The 23,866-nt window shown below is 43.9% G+C and overlaps 2 protein-coding genes and 5 non-coding genes across 8 annotated transcripts in view; all 7 read right to left on the reverse strand.

Annotated features, from left to right (window-relative positions):
* TOGARAM2 (TOG array regulator of axonemal microtubules 2) overlaps nucleotides 1-4,493 on the reverse strand; it is a 57,199-nt gene extending 52,706 nt beyond the window's left edge. For both annotated transcript variants that reach the window (XM_075204386.1, XM_075204385.1), the window contains exon 1: nucleotides 4,405-4,493. The gene's annotated coding sequence lies outside the window, so the exon portion shown is untranslated. The remainder of the gene's footprint in view (nucleotides 1-4,404) is intronic.
* Nucleotides 4,494-8,521: 4,028 nt separating this feature from the next.
* On the reverse strand, nucleotides 8,522-22,683 carry WDR43 (WD repeat domain 43). The gene is given in 19 exon segments (XM_075204387.1): nucleotides 8,522-9,161; nucleotides 9,797-9,840; nucleotides 10,340-10,406; nucleotides 10,605-10,718; nucleotides 10,798-10,861; nucleotides 11,744-11,775; nucleotides 12,194-12,280; nucleotides 12,379-12,516; nucleotides 12,780-12,905; nucleotides 13,770-13,856; nucleotides 14,457-14,628; nucleotides 15,667-15,731; nucleotides 16,258-16,360; nucleotides 17,271-17,410; nucleotides 17,629-17,749; nucleotides 18,211-18,332; nucleotides 18,953-19,087; nucleotides 22,458-22,634; nucleotides 22,636-22,683. Coding segments are annotated over 19 exon segments (1,974 nt in total). The 5' UTR covers nucleotides 22,669-22,683; the 3' UTR covers nucleotides 8,522-9,014.
* Nucleotides 11,419-11,494, reverse strand: LOC142147671 (small nucleolar RNA SNORD53/SNORD92). The gene has a single exon (XR_012690783.1). It is a non-coding gene; the product is annotated as a small nucleolar RNA SNORD53/SNORD92 (small nucleolar RNA).
* LOC142147673 (small nucleolar RNA SNORD53/SNORD92) lies at nucleotides 12,616-12,691 on the reverse strand. Its single transcript, XR_012690784.1, has one exon. It is a non-coding gene; the product is annotated as a small nucleolar RNA SNORD53/SNORD92 (small nucleolar RNA).
* On the reverse strand, nucleotides 13,494-13,572 carry LOC142147674 (small nucleolar RNA SNORD53/SNORD92). The gene has a single exon (XR_012690785.1). It is a non-coding gene; the product is annotated as a small nucleolar RNA SNORD53/SNORD92 (small nucleolar RNA).
* Nucleotides 14,809-14,888, reverse strand: LOC142147676 (small nucleolar RNA SNORD53/SNORD92). Its single transcript, XR_012690787.1, has one exon. It is a non-coding gene; the product is annotated as a small nucleolar RNA SNORD53/SNORD92 (small nucleolar RNA).
* Nucleotides 16,507-16,588, reverse strand: LOC142147677 (small nucleolar RNA SNORD53/SNORD92). Its single transcript, XR_012690788.1, has one exon. It is a non-coding gene; the product is annotated as a small nucleolar RNA SNORD53/SNORD92 (small nucleolar RNA).
* Nucleotides 22,684-23,866: the final 1,183 nt, after the last annotated feature.

Genomic DNA, 23,866 nt, shown 5'->3' on the forward strand with positions numbered 1-23,866 from the left:
TGCCACAAACGGTCATCAGCGCTGTACTGAGATTTACAGAACTATACAGCACAGACAGCAATGATCAATAACACATTACATAATAAATAACAAACACAGTAATATAAAGACCAGACACCTACTATATAACAGATTACACAGATTACTCAGTAATGTAGATCAAGTTATTACAGAACAGTGAGTGAGAGAGATGGTGATGACCAACGTGATATAGGTCTGGGGTCAGGAAAACAGGGCGAGGGAAGTGGTGCAGAGGGTGATGGGATCTTAGAAGGAGAACACGTTAAAAGAGGGCCTGGTCCTGAGAGCTTAAATCCTAAAGGAATTGGTAAGACACAAATAGGTTGGAACCGAGGGGGGGAGTGGGGGTGGAAGCTGCAGTACAGGAGATAGGAGGAGGCTGATATAAAGAAGTGAGTTTTAAGGGCACACGTGAAGCCTTGGTGAGAAGCAGCCAACCTGACCGGGCGTAGGAGATCGCCTCACGCCTTCGGCCAGGGCGAGGTGGCATCATTGGCAGAGCGGAGGGGACGAGGAGGAGTATGGGAAGAGATGGAGGTGGAGATGTATGGGGGGGGGGTCGGTTGAGATTTCTGTAGGTGAGGAAGATAAGTTTAAATGTAATTATTATATTGATTTGTGAATATTATTATTAAGTCAGACAAATTGTCACCGTTTTGGACGTCCGGGCACATGTCACACAGGGCGATTCTATATGAGGGGAGCATCCAAACCAGCGGTTATTAGAGAAAGTGGAGTGAAAAGTTGAGTTATTTGATGAATCTGTACTGATAGCCTCGTGGTTCCATCAAACACACCGGTTATTACCACGGGCTGGTGTGTAACCCGGTGAGCTTGTGGTGACCGGGGTGAAACAAGGATAATAGTAGAATAGGCAACATCCTGGGTCACAATCACTGCAAATTATATGTGGATTTTTAAAGGTGCCCCCACCCCATACACAATATAGCAGCCAATGCCCCCACCCATAGACACGTTAGTTACTACCTTCCCCCAATACAGAATACCCCTCCAGTATGACAGTATAGCAGTCAGTGCCCCCCCCCCCCCCCTTCACAGTATAGAAGATACTTGCCAACTTTTCTTCGTTGGCTTCAGGGAGATCCAGGGGGAGGTGGGCATGCGGGGGCGGGGCTGGACCTATCACATCATTTTGGCTTCGCCCCCTAAACAATTGTCATAATTTTGGCCAATTACAGTAGGGGGCGGGGCTAAGATGACAATATTTGCGTCATTAAGCCCCACCCCGCCACTTATCTATTGTGTGGAGAGAACCGGGAGGTTGCCCTGTTCTCCCCGGAGGTCTCCCAGAAATGCGGGAGTCTCCGAGACATTCCGGGAGAGTAGGCAACTATGTGTTAAAGAAAAGCAGCTAATGAATTTCTAGAGACTGAATTGTGTTTTACATTTCTGTCTCCATTACTGAAGTCATGTTGTCTTACCTGTCAGTCTTTCATTAAATCTTGGTCTCCATGAAAATGGCCACCTCCATAGGCATCAATACATGGACATAGGACACAATTTCTGAACTGTGTCATCATGCCACAGATGGCGAAGCCAACCACGTCTTGTACTGGCTCAGCATCAGGGAGAATGCCAGACTCTTCAGGGAGTGAGGGAGATCACCCCTATTTCAGGGAGTCTCCCTGACATTCAGGGAGAGTTGGCAAGTATGGTATAGAAGCCAGTGCCCCCCTTTTTACAAAGACAGCCACCCCCACTCCCCCTAGCAGTCATTATAGCTCCGTACACACCAGTACCACAGAACCAGCACTTCCGACACTCACAGCCGCTGACGGCACTTAGGGAGCGCTTCCAATGGCCGGATTGAGCAGACGATGCGCTTCGTCAGCCGCCGGCCATCCGCATTTCATTCCACTATCTCCAGTGAACAGAAACAGCAATAAAAGAACAAGTTACATCTAATAATCATAAGGAAATGATGCACATGAGCTAATTGTAATAGGAAAATAAGTGGGAAAGGCAGAAGTATAATCTCACTGGATTATGCATCAGAGAGGAAGCTAAGAGGAGGGTTAACTGTACGTTCCCAGGTTACATCTGTCATTGTGCTTATTGTACAGTAATTGTACTGTGTATAATCAGGTATTAATGATCTACAGACAGTCTCCATCACAGCTAACAAATCATTAATGGCTCAGTGCAGTGAAAGTGCCACTAATGAGGTAATTACAGAGATCGCAAGATTAACCCTCTCAGCACCTGACCTCCAGCCAGTTACTGTAGGAACAGATAAGTGCAATGTGTATTCTCAGAGGTGGGCTGTTGTGGAACTACTGGTCTCAGCAGGCGCATACTACCTCTGACAGGGATCTGCAGGTATTGATGTGGTCTTTGGACAGAGCACAGATGGGTTATACTCAGTGTGGTGGTAGATATATGTGTACATATAACTCCATATATAGAAGGTGGCTCCCAACTTCAAAGAGGGGATACCCCTAACCAATATCACACCTCCAAATAATTTTAAGCTTTTAAAGGGTTAATATTTACTATGGTGGAAACAAGGGAAGAAAGTGGGGGTTGATAATTTAGCAGTACTCACAACAAACATGAATATATATACATATATACACACACATATATACACACAGTTACTACTGGCTGTCAGGGTTTGGCCCTCTAAGTGTTCGCTACATCAGGATAGCTTGTACACACAGCCAGTAATAGGTTTCAGATCAGTAGACTCCAACACAGACAGCGTGTGATGGATATCCTGTCAGGTATGGTAACGGGTTGTAGTGAAATAGAGGCATTAACTCGTCTATACAACAGCCATCACTCAGCAGCCACACATGGCTCGCGTACATACCAGTGTTTATACATACAGGCAACACAATCATTTATCAATGGTTAAATGAAGTTGGATCACCGATTTCAATGGGGATCAAGGGTAAAACCAGTTTTAAAGCTACTTATTAAAATAAGTGAACATGGTTCCAATGACCATTTTGCAAAATGATTTGATGGCCAAACCCTGGTGGGGTCCAGGATAAGTACAATGGTTTTCATGTAAGGGCCCAGGATTTACGTGTGGACAGCAGAGAACTGACACGCCTCCTTAGTATGTGATTGGACGGAGCAGGGATGGGGCAGATGTTGGGATATGTGAGGATCCCCATTTCTAGGTATACTTCAGCCAACGCTGGGTCAGTCCCCTAGTGGTTCACCTTGGGCTAGGTCACTGGGCTATCTGCACTTTTTTTTCTTTAAAATGTTCCTAATAGGCTGCTGACCTGAGTCTTGAGCCCAACGATTTTCTAACCAGGAAATTGCAATGTTCTAGAGCGAGGACACCTTCAGCTTAACAATACAACCATAAAACAACATTATTCTACTAAGATATCATAGACATTCGGATGTCTAAACGCTGCACATAGCACTAAGTTGTGACACAAACAGCGTTCTGCATTTATGTCAACGTTACACCGACTGCTCAGACAATCGCAGAGATCCACATTTACGATTTTGCCCCCGACATAAAATGTCAGTCTTCTAATTTAAATCCAAACTTTTATTTCACCTGCTGTAAAAGGGGACTGAAGTCAGAGACCTCAATACCAGACAGCGACTGAAAATGGCGTAAAGAGAGGTACACTTCACTTAGACGTTGCGGCCAGAATCCCAAGAATATGGCTGCGCTCAGTCTGGGACGAAAAAATTATTTTGTTATTCCAAAGGCCCATTAAACAGGGTGCAAACAGGTGGTAATACGCCCCTTCAGATATGTTTCAAGTTTCAGGGAAGTTAATCAGAGTTATAATCTATATTCCATGATTAATTGTGGTATGAAACACGTGTAAAACGCATCGTTTAAGCCGTCACGCCTCCATCCTGTTCCCATGTTGGATCTTTGGAACATGGAGACTCAATTCTAGAGTGCAGAAATTTGCTCATTGTAACTAAGTGGCTGTAACAGTCCTGGGGAAGCAGCTTAAGAGGGGGGGGGGGGGGGGCAGGGGGAGTGAGAAGAATTTGGTGAAACCAATAAGTTACAGATTTGAAATGGGGTAAAGTTTCCTAATGGGGTAAATTTGGCAAGTACAAAAAAGACCCAATGAAATGAATGAAAAGAAATTGTAAATATATTATATACACACCATCTATATGAGCACACTAAGCTGTGTCCCATCGTCATGTATAATGCTGCAGGTTTTAAACTAATTACAAAAATAGCAAAACCATCTATATTACATTACCAGTTGCAAACTTCTAACATGGTACCTGACAAGCTGTGATAAAAGTCACAATGTCACACTCACACAATAAGTGTATAACTCCCCCCCTCCCCATACAACAAAGCTCAGCCACAGCAATAAACCAAAGTACCAGCATTGTCGGAGGTCATGAATTGGCACTTACTCTCCTGTGCTGGATACTGCTCCGCTCCACTCTCTCTGGGATACAAAGAGCTCCGTGCAGTCTCCAACGTTCTATATTTCATCTGTTCACTCATGTCACAATGAGAGGAGGAGGAGGGGGGGTCTGTTATTAGGTGGTTGCCCCCGACAACAGTTCCCATGGCTGTAAATCACACTGCGACCCCCTTTGGCTAGCAGTAGAATTTGAAGAATGAGTTGAGTATTAACCAGTTCACTGCCCAAGGGGGCCCCTCCAGACCCGGATTATTAGACGACGACTGTGAGAGTGCTGGGAATGTAATTACATGTACAGACTACAAACCACCAATGAGAAGTTATTATTGTTCACAGTGCAGCGAGAATTAAAGATCTCCAGACAATGTGTCATCCATTCATGACTGCAGATCACGCCAACGTCACTGGTAGATGCAGGCTGAACGCAGAATATTTCCATATGGGAGATACTTGTGGGTATATTTACTAAACTGCGGGTTTGAAATAGTAGAGATGTTGCCTATAGCAACCAGATTCTAGTTATTTATTTAGTGCATTCTACAAAATGACAGCTAGAATCTGATTGGTTCCTATAGGCAACATCTCCACTTTTTCAAACACACAGTTTAGTAAATAAACCCCCTGGAGTTTATTTATGACCTATTGTATTTTTCTCATGTTAGTTTTATCACATTGATTATATAAGATATATATGAGAAATTATATAACTGGTCTATTTATAAACATTCTTCAGCCAAAACAACAGGATTCTGTCCCGGTGAATAGTTTATAGCAAAGTGGTCGGAATTGCGATCTCTTTACTTGCAGGTTTCTATCGCCCCGCAGAATCTGCGATGGAGAGGGCACTAAGTCTGCCCGTAATGGATCTGAGGATCCTCCCCTCCTCCGATGCTCTCCCCATAAGTTATAATGGCAAATCTCCGCTCCCATGCCCCTGCCTACACTCGTCTCACATGCTCCTTTCCACAACCTATTGGATCCTCTTCAGTCCGGCTTTCGCTCTCAACACTCCACAGAGACTGCGCTGACCAAGGTTGTCAATGATCTGATCACAGCTAAAACTAAAGGTGATTACGCTCTTCTAAATTCTCCTGGATCTCTCTGCTGCATTTGACACTGTTGACCACTCTCTCCTCATACAAACACTACAATCCCTAGGTCTTGAAGGCACTGTCCTATCCTGGTTCTCATCCTACCTATCTAATCGCTCTTTCAGTGTTAATTTCTCTGCATCCATCTCTGCTCCGCTTCCTTTATCAGTTGGAGACCACAAGGCTCAGTCCTAGGTCCTCTGCTATCCTCTATCTACACCACTTCTCTTGGAAAACTAATAAGCTCCTTTGGATTTCAGTATCATATCTATGCGGATGATACACAAATCTATCTATCCTCTCCTGATCTCTCACCATCTGTGTTGTTTTGCGTAACAGACTTTTTCTGCCATTTCATCCTGGATGTCTTCTCGCCAACTCAAACTTAATCTTTCAAAAACAGAATATTGCCATCAAACAATAGAAGCTTCCTGCCTGACATTTCTAATGACATGACCATAAATCCCACCCCACAAGCTTGCAGCCTAGGTGTTATCCTTGACTCAGAAATATCCTTTTTTCCACCACAAACTCTATATTTATATCATGTTACAGATATCTAAAAAACATTTACAGAATATGTACATATCTCACACACACATCCCCTGCATTGACTACTTCAATTCTGTCCTTACTGGTCTTCCCCAAATCAGACTGAACCCCCTCTGATCTATTTTGCACGCAGCAGCTAGACTGCGTTGCAAAGAAAATCGCTCTTCCTCTGCCGAGTCCGCAGTCTCCACATTGGTTGCCTCTTTTTCAACAAATCAAATATAAAATACTTCTAACATACAAGGCCGTCAACAAAACTGGCCCTATATGGACCCCCGCCCACATATTAAGCAGGAGCTGCATATATAGAAGTTTCTGTATTACATCCTGAGAAAGTTTGGAGAACCTAAATGGGTTTTGCACAGATGAGGGGACGACCGTGGCAAAGTATAAAAAGCTCCATTTTACAGTAAATTAAAAAAATACACATATGAATAAAACTTGTTGGCGCCCAAGAAATAGACACAGAAAGAAGTCCTACAACAGGACGTTTCCTCCCGGACCACATCCTCAGTATTTATATAAAGCGGGCGCTGTCCTGTCTCATCCAGGTAATGTTTGCTGGCATCTCCCGGGACATGATCCACATTGCAGGAACATCCCTCCTCCCTGGCACCTCCAACACCCAGCAGTTTCTTACTGGTCTGCAGAACCAAGGGCCCTTTAAGGGCTGTTCCGTGGCCCTTGGCTTCACAACAGCTTTGCCTAAAGTGATTTAAGTGAGCCAATTCCCACAATGCACCAGCAGCCAGAGGAGAACATTGCATGCTGGGACATGCAGCCCAACAGCTGGTGAGCTTTACTGTAAAGTAACATTAAAACCAGACAACGCCTGGGCGACAACCAAAATACACCCACAATAACTATATCGTGGGACAGCGTTGTAGTGTTATTTGTTCATGATATTGTACTGTTATACCAGGTACGGTCTTATGTGCCCTCTGCACGGCCCTGCAGCCCTCATATGGTGCCCTAAAAAGGTTAAATAATACCATAAACATCCATTAAGTAGATTTTCTATCTCAAATCTTTTGCCAAAAGTTTAATCCACATTATGCAGCCAATGTTCCATAAACTAGTGACCTGAATGTGCACAGCCTGATAATTGTTGGTCAAACCTCACCTTTGAGGATGTGTATATGTAAATTATAAAGGACTAAGCCCCATCCCATGTATTCCTCCCCCACCTCCTCCCTACAGTCCTGTTACCTCCATTGTAAAGCAACATCCGACACCACGGCACAGCAATACAACTGTAAGAGGGGAAAAGATACCTATATCGCCGTAGCTATTTTCACACTATTACTAAAGTGTATTGTCCAATCCGAGGGAAAGCCGGTGTTTTTTTGGTAGGAAAGTTGCTCACCGTTGCCAATACAGAAGCCAGCAACGCGGTATGCCATTCAGAAAACGTGCGCGCTAACTCCTTATTGGTTATATAGCGTCATACCTCAGCGCTTTCTAGAGAACATTGAATCCTTTACATCAGACCCTTCCCTAATGGAGCTTATTCTCTACCACACAAACAGAGGCTTATTAGCCAGAAGACAATTAACCTACCAGTATGTCTGGACAGTGGGAGGAAACCTAGGCAAACACGGGGAGAACATACTAAGCCCCAGTCTGAATCGAACCCAGCGGGTTCATATAAAGCTGCGTTACACGCAGAGTGATGACCACAATGCCAGATAGTGAAGCAGGATTACTGGGCACGCCATCAGATGAACGCTATCAGCAAGTCTATTGTCTGATCTGCCAAACCAGAAAACTAGAACTGAAGTCAGTCCATATATTACCTGTGACCCAGATACACAGAATAATCCCAACTAGAGGGTTTAAAAAAAAAAAAAAAAAAAAAAAAAAAGTAGTTTTCATGTTTTGAAATTAGTCCCACTTGTTTATAACATATAACCAAGAACATAAACAAGAGAAAATATAACAATCATTGTATAAAGGAGAACTATATTTTTTTTTATTCACTTTACAAAGGTGGCGATATGAACTTGCCATTAACAGCTTCATTTATAGACAAATATACTGTACATTATACTGGAGGTTATTTAAAGCACTGCAGCCCCCCACTCCCCCCGCTCAAAAGTTAAAACAAATTTAGTTTCATAATACAAAAACAAATATTTTTTTTATTCTGCTTTATCAGGGGGAAAAAAAAAATCCACTTTTCCTTTAAGTGTTTTATACTGAAACTGGGTCAATGGCTGTTCTCATGTACAGGTTCAATTAGACAGAAAAATAAAGTGGAAGTCTGTACACAGATCCGGTGGCCACAAAGATAAAAAGCAAAATACATTGATGTGTGTGTGTGTAAAAATCAGAGTTAAACTAAAAATTAAATAGTTCGAAAGGAGCGATTATAGAGTCGTAGAGTCTCCACCCTATGTATATACCGGAAGGCAAAACAACAGCGGATGAACGGGAAGAGAAAGCAGAGATTGGTTTCCGTTTTTGTTTTTTTAAAGATTGACATTTCATTATCAACTCTGGTTTCACAAGCAGTCAGTGCGGCTGAATGAAATGTTTCGAAAAAAATTTCTTCATTTTCAGGTGATTGTGTTAAATATTTGCGACGGCAATTGTGGTTTCGCCAGTTTTATCGGTGGAAAGTATAAATCTCACACAATCAATATATATATTCCCTCCTGTTAATCAACTTTGTAAAACCAGATGCAAAAAAAGGGAAATAAAAAATAAATAAATGACCACACAATGGGAGGTGGCTATTTATTCCAGATTATAACAAACATCCTTAGACGTTTGACTAGTTGTCGAGGATCTGGAAAACGGTTGGGGATTCTCACAAAGGCAGACGCGGTTATTCAAACATTTTGCGGATTGAACAGGGCCCGGTCTTGACAGCTGCTGCCAATATGGAACTCAGCGGCGTATGGAGTCCGCAGGCACCTTAGTCCCATCTATCGCTGTACGGGAAGAGTCCTTATTCTTCTTCACTTTCGTTCCCAAGATCCGCATCAGAGTCTCCGTTTACTTTATCCACATTCATATCGTCCTCGGACTCCGCTTCTCCTGAAGCCTCCGATTCATCCTCGTTCTCTGCCTCCTCCTCACCTTCTTCCCAGTTATCCTGATAGACGAAAGATAAGAGTCAATGTTATAAAAGTTTTACGATTGACAGACCGCAAGACAGGGACAGTACAGCCTAGGACTATACGTCTTATATTGTGTCCTGCAGAGGTAACGTGCTGTAACAGCAGCACAGTGCCACCCAGTGGACAAATTAGGGGTTAACATTTGAGTAGAATTTGGAAGAGCCAGACATTAGTAGATTTAAGTCTATGTGATGTTAAATACTTTTGTGTCAAAAAAAAGACAAAATTATAGGAGCGATACCTTTATTGGCTAACCAAAAAAGACACACAATAAGGAAGTCTCTGGACACCCCCGTGGGTAAAAACTTCTCTGGACAGTGTGACAGATTTAAAAATCTTATTAAAAGGTCTTTTTAAAAATTACAGGGAGAGAAAAATATGGGAATTCAAACTGATAAGAACATTCCAGGCATTAACTCAAGGGCTCAATCCAACACCTGGATTTATGACCCACTACATGGACACTTTCACACCCCACAGCAGAGCAACTCCAGATCTCTGAACTCCTGGGACTTTTACTCTTCCATCCATAACGAAAACCTTTGTTTTATTACTTTATCTTAATGTCATCTCTTGCACAGTGAACTGTAAGACAAGGAAAGGAACTTACATCCGAGTCTGTGTTCTGATCCTCTTCCTCCTCCTCTGAAGACTCTGCAAGACAAAGTTGTACATTGGTTTCATTTCATCAGCAAGAACCATCCTGACAAACCACTAAATCTAGCAACGGCCTTTCCACATAGACATCGTCGTGTATTTGGGCAGTCCACAGTGACGTTCTCATCACCCATCTCCCCAAGTTCCCATCAGCTGCACGTGAGTTAATGGACTTGTACTTACTGCAAAAGTTACACAAAGCTGAATATCGAGAAGCATTTCCCAATACATTTTTCTATTTTATGATAAGGGAAAATAGGTTTTGCCCTCTGCTAAAATGGACACATCATAAACTTACCACATTTGTTTGGACGGAAGTTTTTGGATTTTAGTCCATCACTTCATGACCAGACTGTTGCTGGTGGTATTGGGAAATTGATGTAAAGATACAGCAATAGAACAAGTCTACAACCAGACAAGGTGCAATCCACATACAGGTGAATCCAGAGCCTGCAGGTAATCCCCACAGCTCAGAGTACCCACGTCTAGATCTTACCTTCTTCATAGACCAGTTTGGCCTCCTGATTGACCTGTACTCTCTGCGAGATCTCAGTCGCTGTCACCTAATGGAGAGCAGGAAAGCGAGAGGGGGGGGGGGGGGGTTACCGTCATGTACACATTACAGCACAAGTATTGGTCACTGCAAACATAAGGAGAACCTACAATCTCCTCCTCAGCAGGTCACTGGTGGGAATCGAACTCAGGACCTGATACGTTTAAGTTAAAAGACCCCACTTTTCACTGCTCCACAAAACACTCACTTGTGTGATGACCAGGAAAAGCTTCCCGTTCAGACGGGACATCTTCTGCAGGGTCTTCACTCTGGTCTCCATCAGCTGATAGAGACCCCCCAGCTGGGGAACCAAGTCTGGTAACTGCAGGAAACAATACAGAGTGAGAACAGATTCCGCTAACTCAGGGAAGATATAGTTTCCAGGGAACGGGGACACTTACCGTGGAAAGGTACGAGGCGTGGTTAATGAGGACCGCCTTCACCCAACGCACCATCAGTATCGCACTAGAGACAGTACAATAAAGGGATGAGAGAGGAAGAGAAAACACAGCCACTAACTGTAACAAGGGGCCGAGGTACAAGACTAGTGTTCTATATTATAATTATATTACAGGTAGCTCTATGGAATAAAGGCAAAAGTGTTCTGCATTAGGCCGAGATCTGTTCATTCTAAAGCTGCATTATAAAATCTGCTTATAAACCAGCTGAAATGAAGGGAATGTGACCTGGAGGGGGCTGTACAGCTTAATCCATCACTCAATTTCTACGTCCAACCTTTCTGGTACAATCTTAAAAGTTTGCCGTTTGTACTGCTGGGAAACCCGGGAAAGTTTCAAAAGACTGGATCTAATAGAAAGAAAATTATGTTCCTCTGCAGAGTTGGGTCCTGATGAAAGGAGTTGAGGGGCCCTACAACAGAGTAGGATGCAGCAAAGCATTCGCCAGACATCACCCTGCTTCTGACATCCAACGTTCCAGCACCTAGGGCTCAGAATCCAATGTAACCAAGTCCTCACCATGCCTATCGCTGGCAGCGCAATGCCTAATACACATGGGGCGTCCTGCTCAGACAGCCAAGAGAAGTGTCTTCACAAACTGTCTGACACAAGCGAAACCAGACTGAAGTCATCACCGCAGGAACTGGGGTTTAGACAAATAAAGAGCACATAGGAACTCAATGCGCAACACCGAATATTACACGCGCCACTATTAAAGCCAAAACGCCAACGTACTGCTTCGGGGTGATGGCAGGAGGTGGAGCCAATAGGCTACAGAGCCCTAGATATCTGGGTGGCCACAGCGCAGAGGAATAAGGGGTAAGGGGCATTGCTGAATAAGAAAATGAAGGTAATCAAAACACCAGAAGTGGAGTTACAATAGTCTCACCTGGAGGGATGTCCTTGTAATCGTTTGGTAAGCTGAAAATTAAAGATGGGTAAATAGTTAATAGATCATATATACTCTAAGTAGGATATATTTCATGCTCACACCCCCTTATTTTGGACACTAAGCACAAACACAAGTAACAGGTTAAAGCGGTAGCAGCAAGTTATTCCCTTTTGCAAACGTAATCTGTCAGCAGCGTTACACTGCCCCCTTCAGGATGTAGCAGCATAAGACAAGAGGAACATTTCCTTTATTCTCATAAACGTGTTTGACCTTTATCAGCAACACTTTACATCTATGGTAAGATTGGAACAATCTACTTCTATTGGTAACAATTATTTCCTAACATTAGCCGGCCTCAATCTGCACCACGTTAATTCTGGCACCTACAGTCCTAACCATTGTCTCGCTTCCATGTTATAAATTAACAAACGGAGAACGTCCTCTCACCTCGTGCACCAACGGTATTACTGAACACATCGGTATCCTCGCCACAGTTTTCTTGATTAAAGAATCATTTTTGGTTTGGAAAACTTTCTATGGAAAAAAGGAGATCAGGCATTAGAAACAGAACATATTACAAGTCCCAGTACGGGATAGATGGCTGCACCCCCATCCTCAGACAACACACTTACATTTAGGATATGGGCATCGTTACTTTCTAAGCCCTGCACCAGCAGCACCGCGAAGTTGTCAGTCTGCGGCAGGCCAGGTTTTTTTGCCACTTTCGGGAGGTCAATGTCCATAGCCCCAAGTCTGTCCTCAATGCTGACCTGGAACACGGAAGGTGGATTATTATAGCTGCAAGGAAACTCGGTAAGAAAAGGGACAACACTAGTTCGGGTGACAATTCCTAAGAGTCATCCTGTGCCCTGCTCAGACAGCCAAGAGAAGTGTCTTCACAAACAGTCCGACACAAGCGAAACCAGACTGAAGTCATCACCGCAGGGACTGCGGATGGGTCTAGACAATAAAAGGACGGTGAGGATCTCCTGGTACTTAGTCATAAACGAAGCAACAACAAAACCCAACTTGCCTCCTTGTCTCCCGGTTTCCGCTTCCCATCCTGCTTCCGCGATACAGAAGAGCCGGCTGCGGAGCTGTGTCCAGGAATTCCCGGGACGAGGATATTGGTGTTGGCGCTCACAACTGGCGTTTTCACCTATTGGAAATAAACAAGTCTTTTTAGAGCCTTTTCTGCATTTCCTATGATCAGAATTAACAATTTCTGCTGGATCTTCGATGTCCCGTTATAACAACAGCCTGAGATGTGAACACTGCGAGGTCTAATGTATTTGCAAATAAGCAATCGTGAAAATAATCCAAACATACAGCTTAGAGGGGAACAGAGCTCCACAATCTCCTCGTTTTCCAGGTAGGAATAGACTTTTTATGCACTTAGTTCTCCCTGTAGGTTACGTTACTGGTTAGAGGCTCTGCTGAGAGGATACAGCGACCACTAACTGCACCTTTACAATAAGTCTGGGGGATTACGGTGGCACAGCAGCTGTACGGGCAATGCCCCCCGTGTAAGTGTGGGGGATTACGGGGGCACAGCAGCTGTACGGACAATGCCCCCCGTGTAAGTGTGGGGGATTACGGGGGCACAGCAGCTGTACGGGCAATGCCCCCCATGTAAGTGTGGGGGATTACGGGGGCACAGCAGCTGTACGGGCAATGCCCCCCGTGTAAGTGTGGGGGATTACGGGGCACAGCAGCTGTACGGGCAATGCCCCCCGTGTAAGAGAGTGAGCTCAGACAGCCAAGAGATAACGCATCACTGGATATCAGGAATATGCGAAACCGTTCTCTTGATATCATCACAGCCGACATCTTTCAGACCCTTCCCCAATATAGAATATTCATTATCACATTCCCATTGTAGTATCGATATTAAAACTTTACACCAGACGAGCACAAGTTTAAATATCAGCAATTGTAGCCCAGACAGTGACGACCCCCCAAACAGAACGGACGGTATTGTTACGTTACCCGTTATCTTCCGGGTCCTACAGACGTCACTCACCTTCGTTACCGCAGCCTCCTGTCTAAGCGTCACCGTCTTCTGGATGTCCCGCACTAAACAGGTGTGAGGTTCATCCATCTTCAACACCTGGAAGATCAAGAACCATAAAGCGGGAGTTATATGAAGCGCTGCGTTAAACCAGAGACCAGTAGATTGCAATGTCCTGCACAGATTGTCCATCGTCAGGACCGCCAGTAGCTGGAGCTCTGCTCAGTCACAGCTAAGGAAAGTTGTTCTCATTTCTAAAGCATGAAACCACTATGAATGGTGGTCAGTGCAGAGATAAAAGTGATTTGTACCCAAGTCTCACTTTAGTCCGACTTCTACAATGTGCTAACATTAAAGAAATTTCTGTGCTTTTAAAAATAAATGTTTTCCTTAAAGCACCAACCAGGGTAGAACGGTCCCAATATAACAGAATTATTCAGAACAGTGAGCTGTATAGGGAAAAGTTGTTCATCAAAATGGACACCAGTCTGTAAGACACTGATTTAAGGCTATGGAAGATTAAACTATGTTTAGGTATAAAATTCACAACTACATAAACAATAATTCAGGGCATCGCAGCCACTATAGCAGAGTTACACTAATTATAACTTTTCCAGCCGCCCCCCCCTCTTGCATCTCATCTGTATTGGTTTCTGGAGCTCTGAGATTAGCAGCTGTTACATGTAATATGGGACGTACCACTCTCTCGGTGACTGGCAGCATGGTGCTGCCATAGCACAGTACAACAGTCTGTCTGTCCGGGCAGAATCCCGCGGAGAGGATGGAAATAGGCTTTGGTGTGGCGCCCGCGTCGCTGCCAGACGTTGCCATCTGTACTGTACACGTCGGCGCTAGAGGCTTCTTGTAGTTCCTGTGTAAACAGATAAATTAACCTGTGACTACATCATTTAATGTACCATATTTGTAAGTAAAATCCTTAATTGCCCCACCCAGTACCCCGAAACATGAAGTAGTCATCTGTAAATATCACGCCAACACAACAAGAATCTGGATGGCAGCACTGCGTCTACGGCTCGCTGTGTAAGAGTGTGAGCTCAGACAGCCAAGAGATAACACATCACTGGTTATCAGGAAGATTGCGAAACCGTTCTCTTGATATCATCACAGCCAACAATCCCTGCACTTCCTAATATAGTATAATATGTCTTACAACGGGTGTAGTACCATTTAACGATACTCACTACTCCGACTACAACGACAGGGCATTTCTGAAGAGTACTACCCCGATATGAAAAGAAATAAACGACTTACCATGACAGATGAAGTGATGCGACGACCCGATGTGTTGCCGATGATCGGCGCTTGAATAGGAGTCGCGTTTTTGACGTCATTTTCCTCAGTTGGCAACAAATCGGGTCATCACATCACTTCATCTGTGTCATGGCAGGTAGGTTTTTTTTTTTTCTTATGTCCGAGTAGTCGTCTTTGGAATGTCGGCATGTCGTTGTAGTCGCTGTCGGGATAGTCAGTATGGTTAAACTGACTACCACGGCTTATAACCATAATGACTTCAGTTACGAGTACATTACCAAGTACCTGTACAACACGCGCTGCACTGCGAGGACTGCAACATGGGACGTATTTGCATGGTTATACAAGATGCAAGAACCAAAACACATTCAACTTAGATTAAAAGTGAGCCTTATTCAAGCGCATTTTAAACTTTTAAAGGCTAATTCCATTAAAAAAAAAAAAAAAAAAACACCCTCCAGTAAAAACAGAACATAAAAACAAAAACTATTTAGTTTTGAGTCTTGGGACTGTTGGACACCATGGAGGTGAGAGCCACCAACACACAGAAGAGAAATGTTTTGTTTTGGATGGAATTAGCCTTAATCTCAGTGCTCACTTGAGATACAAATATTTATACGTCAAAACCCCGACTTACCCATTCAATACATGTTCAAATAAATGCAACTGTCCGTCCCTGCACACAACCGCCATCTTCAGAGGCTGCAACAACAGACTGAGATCAGATCATACACACAACATACATGTATACTACATGTACATCTAGGCAACAGATTATACAGTGCTGAGATAGTTTTGCAGGTTACAGATTTTTGGGTATTGCCACCTGTATAAAAGTGCCCATATTGAAATGTAGGAGCCATGGGAATTGTCTAGGTGTGCCCAGAGGATCGGCAGGGTACAGAAACCTAGAGGTGACGAGGAGCAGGACGGCTACGGGAAGGTCCGTCCATTCGCTTCCAGTATTCTGCGCACTAGGCGGCCAAACCACCCACTGTTCAATCCCGCTATGGCCATATTGGGAGCTCATCACACTGACATGGCAGAACCTAGACTACACAGATTCCTGCAGGGCGTTGAGGTCAGGATGTATTGGGATGAATGACATTGGCATACCACGGTGAGATGTGCCACCTCAGAGCCTACAGAGTAACCCGGGAATCTAAGGAACAAGCCGAGCGCCCCCAGAGTGACTGAACCAGCTGGGTGGTATTTAGGGGGAGATTACCTCTTCTCTGCTGTTAGATGGTGCCAGGTCTACAGAGATGGGAGCTTCGGAGAGCGTGAAGGACAGCAGCGCACTCTTCTCTTTCTTCTCAGTCCGGGCCTGCCTAAAAAAAAAAAAAAAAGAAACACAGGTTATTTAGAGAGCTGTCTAAGGCACAACAGGACCATGTAGTTACTACGCTTCTGTGACATCCCCGGTCTATAACATAAGAATGGACAGAATGGGAGACACACAGGCGGGTCACTGGGAGAGCTCAGACACAGCCAAGGAAAAGTCGTCTTCACAGAATTCAGTGAGTCGAAACCACGTTACTTGTGCATCATCACAGCACACGCCATGTATAAACCCACGGTGTCTCTACCCGTACAGAGGTGCAGGATAAATCGGGCGCAACACGGTTCCCCTAAGGGGCATCTAAAATCCTGAAATTACGCTTTTTGACACACAAGGCGTTAAAGTAAAATACACTGTTCTGTCCCCCCACCATAGCAGTTAAGATAGATTTCCCTTTGACCAAACATCTATATACACTACGAAACGCTAAGACATAGTAGACATTTAATTTTCAGCTTTGAGTGGTGTTAAACTGTAAAATAAAAATTTACAGCATACCATATGTAAGGGCTCAATTTTGTATCACGAACCAAAGCTAGTTTAAAAGCTCTAGGATTGTGTAGTGACGGATGTCAACACACGTGTAACGTGTGCAGGTGTGCTTCCATCTAACAGTATATAGTGCGTTCAGCACAGAATATTTACATGTACTTTACGTTATGGAAACACAAAGAGGCTAAGACTGATTGAGGCCACTGGAGAGTCACCCGGGAATTAGGTTACAATTATTAAGAGCTTTCAAATTAATCCTTTGTCATATTGATAAGAAACTACATGCTCTCCTTCTACCCAGAGACAGCTGGAGCGTGTCATCGTGAACATGGCGGGGGTGCAGTATCTTATATTTCTGTCCTAGTGGGAGGGGGGCAGATCCATGAAGACGACCAGCCATAACTTACCATACGCTGATAAACCGGTCGTTCAGCGCGGCAGACAGGAAGTATAAGCCTGTTGCGTCATTGGACGTCTGGGAATCCCCCGAAGGTCGAACATTGATGAACATGAGGGACGTGACAGCTGATGAATGGCCTGTGAATTGCTAAGACGACAATACCAAATATTAGACACAAACAGACCAAGTACTACATAACAGACTACCCAACACTGCACCCATGAATGAAGGCTTTGGCTGGCCCAGGGAAATCATCATAGCTCGGTGAACGCAATAGTAAGTTTTAGGTTTACAGTATAATTCCTCTGGATTGTACGGCTTCTACAGCGATACACAGGGCACTGTGACGTCACCCTGGTACATACCTTAGTGAGGACTTTGGTCTCCAGGTCCCACAGTTTGATCGTCCGCCCTGCAGACAGCAACATTTTTCCATCTGGACTTATACACAAACTGCTGACGCTGCTGTTGTCTCCTTTCCATTTGCTTTGAGGATAGAGACAGAGAAGAGACATAATATTACACCACATCAGCAAACCCTGCGAGCGGCCAAGAGGCACTCGCTCAGGACTTCACATTTAGTCAGAAAGAAGCAAAACTAAACTGTGCACACTACAGCGAGCTCTATACGCACCTCACCCTTTACCCCAATAAACAAACTGCTCGAATTAAAACTTTGTTATTGCAAATAAAGTGCGTTTAAAGAAACGGACAAACATGAAAGGCTTAAAAACTTCTACCGATTTGTCATTGAGACACAAGTGTTCACTTTATTTTCCATACACTGGGAGATCAGCCTCATATTACGTTAACCCAGTAGTGCGTAGTACACATAAGAGAACCAGTCTTACTCGGGGGTATTAGTGATATCATTGTAGTGTTACACACTGAATTCCACCATCTGACATAATGGGAGATGCCGATACATTAACCTACGAGACACTTACCATTTTACTTTGTATGTCTGTGTGTTCCATTCCACAATGTGTTTGTCCTCTGAACAACTGTACAAATAACCGTTGTCCTGATGCCACCTTACACAGTTTACTCTGTTGTCATGGCCGCCAACCTGTCAATAGGTTCAGTAAAGAGTTAAGCAGAGATAAGAAAGATTCTAACTTGGAAACTAATCTTTAAACCAAAGATACATAACAATATGAATGCGTTTCTCCACCCTGCCAGAGGTCCAACGGGGGAGAGGCAGTGTCAGAAGCCAGCATGCGATTGGCTAGGCGCGGACTCTGCCCAATCATGTGGCAACTTTCCGTGTCACCTGACGTCCCATCGGCACCATACCGCCATCCGGCAGGATATAGAAAGCTCATCACCTGCTTTCAACCATGGCTAACATACATTTTCAGATTCCTATGACTGGTAAGTTTGTTTTTGCTCTTGGAATAAATGGTACCCACTTTGCATTTCATAAAATCACAACACGCAATAAGGCTCAAAGGTCCCTTTAGGTTTGCAAATCATTGATTAAAAATATGTTCATTAGTGACAAGCAAATAAAATGTGTTTAATTAAGGTAAAGTAGGAGGGGATGCCTAAAATCCATTTAATAAAGATCAGTATACCAAGCGCCTGTAAGTCACAGTCTGTACATCCCCCTAACGCAGAGCACCACTTGGGTACAACACACGTGACCGAATCTTAACAACAAGGACTGGGCAGGCTAGGAGGACTCACCAGTTTGCTCTGTAATTCCCCTTTCACAATACTATACAACAATATGGTGCCGGTGGCTGTGCCGATTGTGAGAAGATCGTATTGTTCATCTTTATCTACCGCTTCCGATTTCCTCCTCTTCTTCTGATGAGATTCCTGAGAGAGATAAGAGGTGATCAGCTAACTAGTCACTTTCCATCACACAAACTTGTATGTACTTCACTGTCCATAGGGGGTTCCCACCCTCTTACTTACTGGCTTATACAACATTATTTTATTGCCCTTGGATAAGGCACAAAGCTGCTTTATGGTTATAATTCTACCAAATGAAGAAACAAACACTGGGAATGTACAAGACAATTTATTAAGGAAATAACCCCATTTAAAGAGGATAGCCACCTTCATAAAGGTTCTTTTGATCTGTTGATTTCCAGCAGTTAAATTATAGAACTATTAATGGATCACTAGAACCTGAAATCCTCACGTCCCAATATACATAAACTAGAGCGTTATTCTTAGGCCGTGAGTGCTTCGTTCTTCACGTGTATGACGTACTCAACGGGTAGTATTGGTATAAGTTCAGTGCATTAAAAGTGCACTAAAACATATAAAAAACAAAGAGCTTTATTTCATGCCTTTTCCAAACACGTGGGAACGGGGCAATGAAAGTGATACGGAGGATAAAGGGTCTGTTCAGAAAAGCTGGATGCAGTCATTGTCCTATGGGTGAGAATTTATATATCTATACTAGCAGAGGGGACCAACCGCTCAGGTAGATGACTAGTCCACTTCATGTTATGCCCAACAACATTATAGTAGTGTTAATAGTGGCTGCCATGTCTAAAACTGAACATAAGTTCCACCATTTTACTATGTTTTAGGTGGTAGACACCCCTTTAATCTGTAAATAAGAAATTTAAACGCCAATTCTTCAACAAGCTGCAAAAGATCAGGAACCTCTAATGAACAGTTAACCCAAAGACATAAGAGAAAGTTGTATACTTTGAGAATAACATTGTATACAATAATTATTGTACTAAATTATGAAGCAGGTAACGCTGGATATAGAACAGGGTTGGACAAAATAATTGAAGGGCCGGCAAAAAACCTTATATGAGCTCATATAAGGAGCGCGGGGGGGGGGGAGGGTTCACTGATCATAGATTGTAAGGTTGCGGGCAGGGCTTTCTTTCCTCTCTGTCTGTACTACCCAGCATTACTGTGTTTGTTTCCAATTGTACAGAGCTAGAGCATTTACTGGTGCTATATAAATGAATGCTTATTATTGACATTAATAGAAAGTACTTAAGATAATTGCAAGTTTTTGGTTTTTTTGTTTACAGAAAAGTCTGCCTGGCTCACTGGATTTGTCCAGCTCTGGTATAGGGGATATACACAATGATTTTTCGGCTGTGGTCCACATATACCACCAAGAGATCAGTATATATCCAACAGAGGGAGAGCTTCAAATCAGCTGTTAAAGGTACTTAAGGCAGAGGTTCCCAATCTGTGCGCCATAGCTCCCTGGGGGTGGTGTGGCGATCTCACAGGGGTGCCGTGGCCAGTGCCGGTCGTAAGCAAGGTGTGCCTAGTAATTATTTTGGCTTAAGGGGGCCTTGAAAAAAAAAATGATGGTGACTCGAACTGAGAACATTTGGGATCCACCGACTATAGTTTAGGATGGCATGTATGTCCCTAGTCTGATAACTGGTGGAATTCTCCACTCTCACACAATTAGTATTTATGGCCGATTCCACTGATTAGTTGCTTTTTTGTTTAATTAGTTTAAGAAGAAAAATAAGTAAAGAAAATTAGTAAAGAACATAAATACATAGAAATTAAAAGTTAAATATTCAATGGCGAAATGTGAAATAAACAGAGACTTCAGTTCTAGTCTCAGTTCTTGTTGAGTGGGAGGCAGCACTGTATATTACAAAGAAACTTATACTGGGGGAAAAATACAAACAGGTACTGAAGTCTGCCAATAGAGCGACTTATACCATGTGACAGGGCTGCTCTAATAACGTACAGGCATGTCAGACTAGCAGCCAGGACCGTTTTGTTCCTGTAGAGGGCCGAACTCACTACGTTGGAAGAAATGCTGGATTTCTAAATGGAGTAATAATCTTTATACTCATTTTTGCAGCATTCGTATAAATTGTGATTTGCTAAATAAAAACCACCAAATATCATATGGACTATGACAGTGTTAGGAAGCCTCTTATCAACTTATTTATATAGCTCTTCCCAGAGAAAGTTTACTCACTGCTATCAGTCCCTGCTCCACTGGAGCTTAGTCTAATTTCTTTTCTGCACAAACATTAACCTATAAGAATGTTTTTTTCAATGTGGAAAGAAACATGAGCACACAAATAGAGAGAGAACATACAAACTCCACACTGGTCAAAATCACCCCAGCACTGTGCCATCCTATTTAATAAGATCTAATAAGGAGGCTGCATTTAATTTATATACTTACTGTGAACCCCCAACCACTACTCTGTCTGCTATACAAAATAGATCAGTTGCTTTGGGTAGAAAAACCAATGCACATGTTTGAAGAATAGGGAACAGACATGTTTCACCACTTAGATCAGAGAGGCCCACACAGTGCCCTCAATTGCTACCAACAGGTCATGTTTTCAGAATTTAATCATGCACATGCGAGTTAATTTATTTTTGGCTGGGTCAGAAATTATCCCACCTGCTCCTACAGCAGAAATCCTGAATACATGGCATGTTCTCCTGAAGACCTCTCACTTGGATCTTCATAGTCTATGAAAGTACCAGAATCCTGGTCTAGTTGCTAATGCCATATTTCTAATACACACACAATCCCAATGTAACAACCTATAAAGGAAACCGATCCAACTATACCCAGTCCTGACACTGTTACACCTCTCCAGCTGTTGTGGCCTACAGGTCTCCCCTCCGGTGCTGCTGTCCCACACTAGCTGGAGACAGAGGATGCAGAACTCCATCAGGGACTGGAATCACAACATGTAGGAGAGAGTGACCCTAGGAGAGCCTCATTCTCAGGCCTATAAAAACATCCCTCCACACTGCCATATAGATTATATCATCTCTCAGCATAACATGTGTTCTGACCTGCACATGTCATGTATGTTTATTCCTCATAACTGCATCCACCTCACGTGTCACATATATGATCAGAAACACACAAGTGTTACATGACACATGCAACATCTCACACATGTAACATGTTGCATTCCCACCTGAGTCACATACATGAGACTACATGCCGAATCTTGTCACACACGTGTTACATGACACATGCGGTTTCCTCCACCTCATACGCAGAACATGTTAGAGACGTCACCTACATGATAAAAGCCCACGAGATACATGTAGAATCAGCTGTCCACACACATGCAGCATGTCACACACGTGTTCCATGCAGCACACATGATCAGTCACATACATGTTCCATATCTCACACACGCGTGCCACACACCGCTCTCCAGGGGCCGCTGCACCCCGTGTCCCCCCCCCGGTCCCCGCTCACCTGGATCCCCCGGCTCGGAGCCCAGGCCAGGCAGGTACAGGTCGCGTTGAGGTGCGCGGAGGGCACGTACTCTCTCCTCAGGCCCCCGCCCCGTGTGTCCCACACCTGTATCCGTCCATCCACACCGGACAGGGCGAGCAGGTCCCGGGCGCGGGGGGAGAGGGCGCTCGGAGGGGGGGAGCGGCTCGCACACGCCGCCCGCTGCCGCCATTGCTCGCTCGGATCTCAGCCACGTGTTTAAGGACAGAGCATGCGCAGAGTGCCAGGGGAGGAGCTTCTCGCCAGGCCGCGCCCCCTCCGACGTGACGTCACCGGCACCGCGAAGTAGTGTCACGCCAGCAGTGGCTGCGTTACAGAGAGGGCAAAGTGCAATTCAGCGTCTTGTCCCCGCGGCGGCGGCCATCTTTCTGGGGCCATCTGTACTGTTCCAATGAGCTCCGAGAAAATGGACACAACCTTACACTTAGGCCTATGAGAATAGGACACCCTGTTGTAGTATGGAAGTCATTACGAGCACTCTTGTGAAAGGAGTACGGTCCATAGTGGCCAACACGCTGCTCCCACGTGATTTCCACAGACAACAGTGGGGGTGTCCTCCAGCTCACTATAAATCCCAGCATGCTCTGGCAGCCTGGGCCTTGTACAGCAGTGGAAGGATCTCAGGTTGCTTTAGTTTGCATTATACATAGAGGAGCTCTGAGTAATCTATTGCTCAGTTAGGTTTCTCTTCTGCATTAACAGCCAGTCCCACAATAACCCTGAGTGAGACCCCAGCACCAGCCACACTAACACCCCAAATAGAGACGACTGAAACTGTCAAACTGGTTCAAAGGCCACGAACATGTTCCCGGTACAATCAGCAGCACACCCCGGTGTGAATATGTGGCCCACACTCACACTGAATTTAGTATTATCAAATATTTTTATTTGTTAACATGAATAAAATGTATGAATATAAAAAAAAAAGTATTTTAACTTTCTTTTAATTAAGAGAGCGAACACTCCTGTTCTAATTTCACAATTTGCATTCAAGGTGTCTTGTTAAAAAAAAAAAAAGTAAAATGTTTCAGCTTTAGTGCGAACGTGTTCGACTTTCTTCAAATTTAGATGTTTTTATAAAATTCTAGATATTCTGGCGAGTTTTCCTACCGATTCGATAAACCGGTTTGAGACATGATTTATTGCCAGTTGTATCATCTCTACTTCTGAACTTCCCATTTATCTTTCTATTGCAGTTGCCTGAGCGGAATTAATTGATGTGCAATAAAACACGCCCAGGTAGAGTGAAAGTATGTGTATGTTAGCGAATTTAGACTGTAAGCTCCAATGGGGCAGGGACTGATGTGAATGAGTTCTCTGTACAGCGCTGCGGAATCAGTGGTGTATAAATAAATGATGATGATGAGGGG

The sequence above is a fragment of the Mixophyes fleayi genome, chromosome 3, assembly GCF_038048845.1.
Source record: "Mixophyes fleayi isolate aMixFle1 chromosome 3, aMixFle1.hap1, whole genome shotgun sequence".
Classification (NCBI taxonomy): domain Eukaryota; kingdom Metazoa; phylum Chordata; class Amphibia; order Anura; family Limnodynastidae; genus Mixophyes; species Mixophyes fleayi.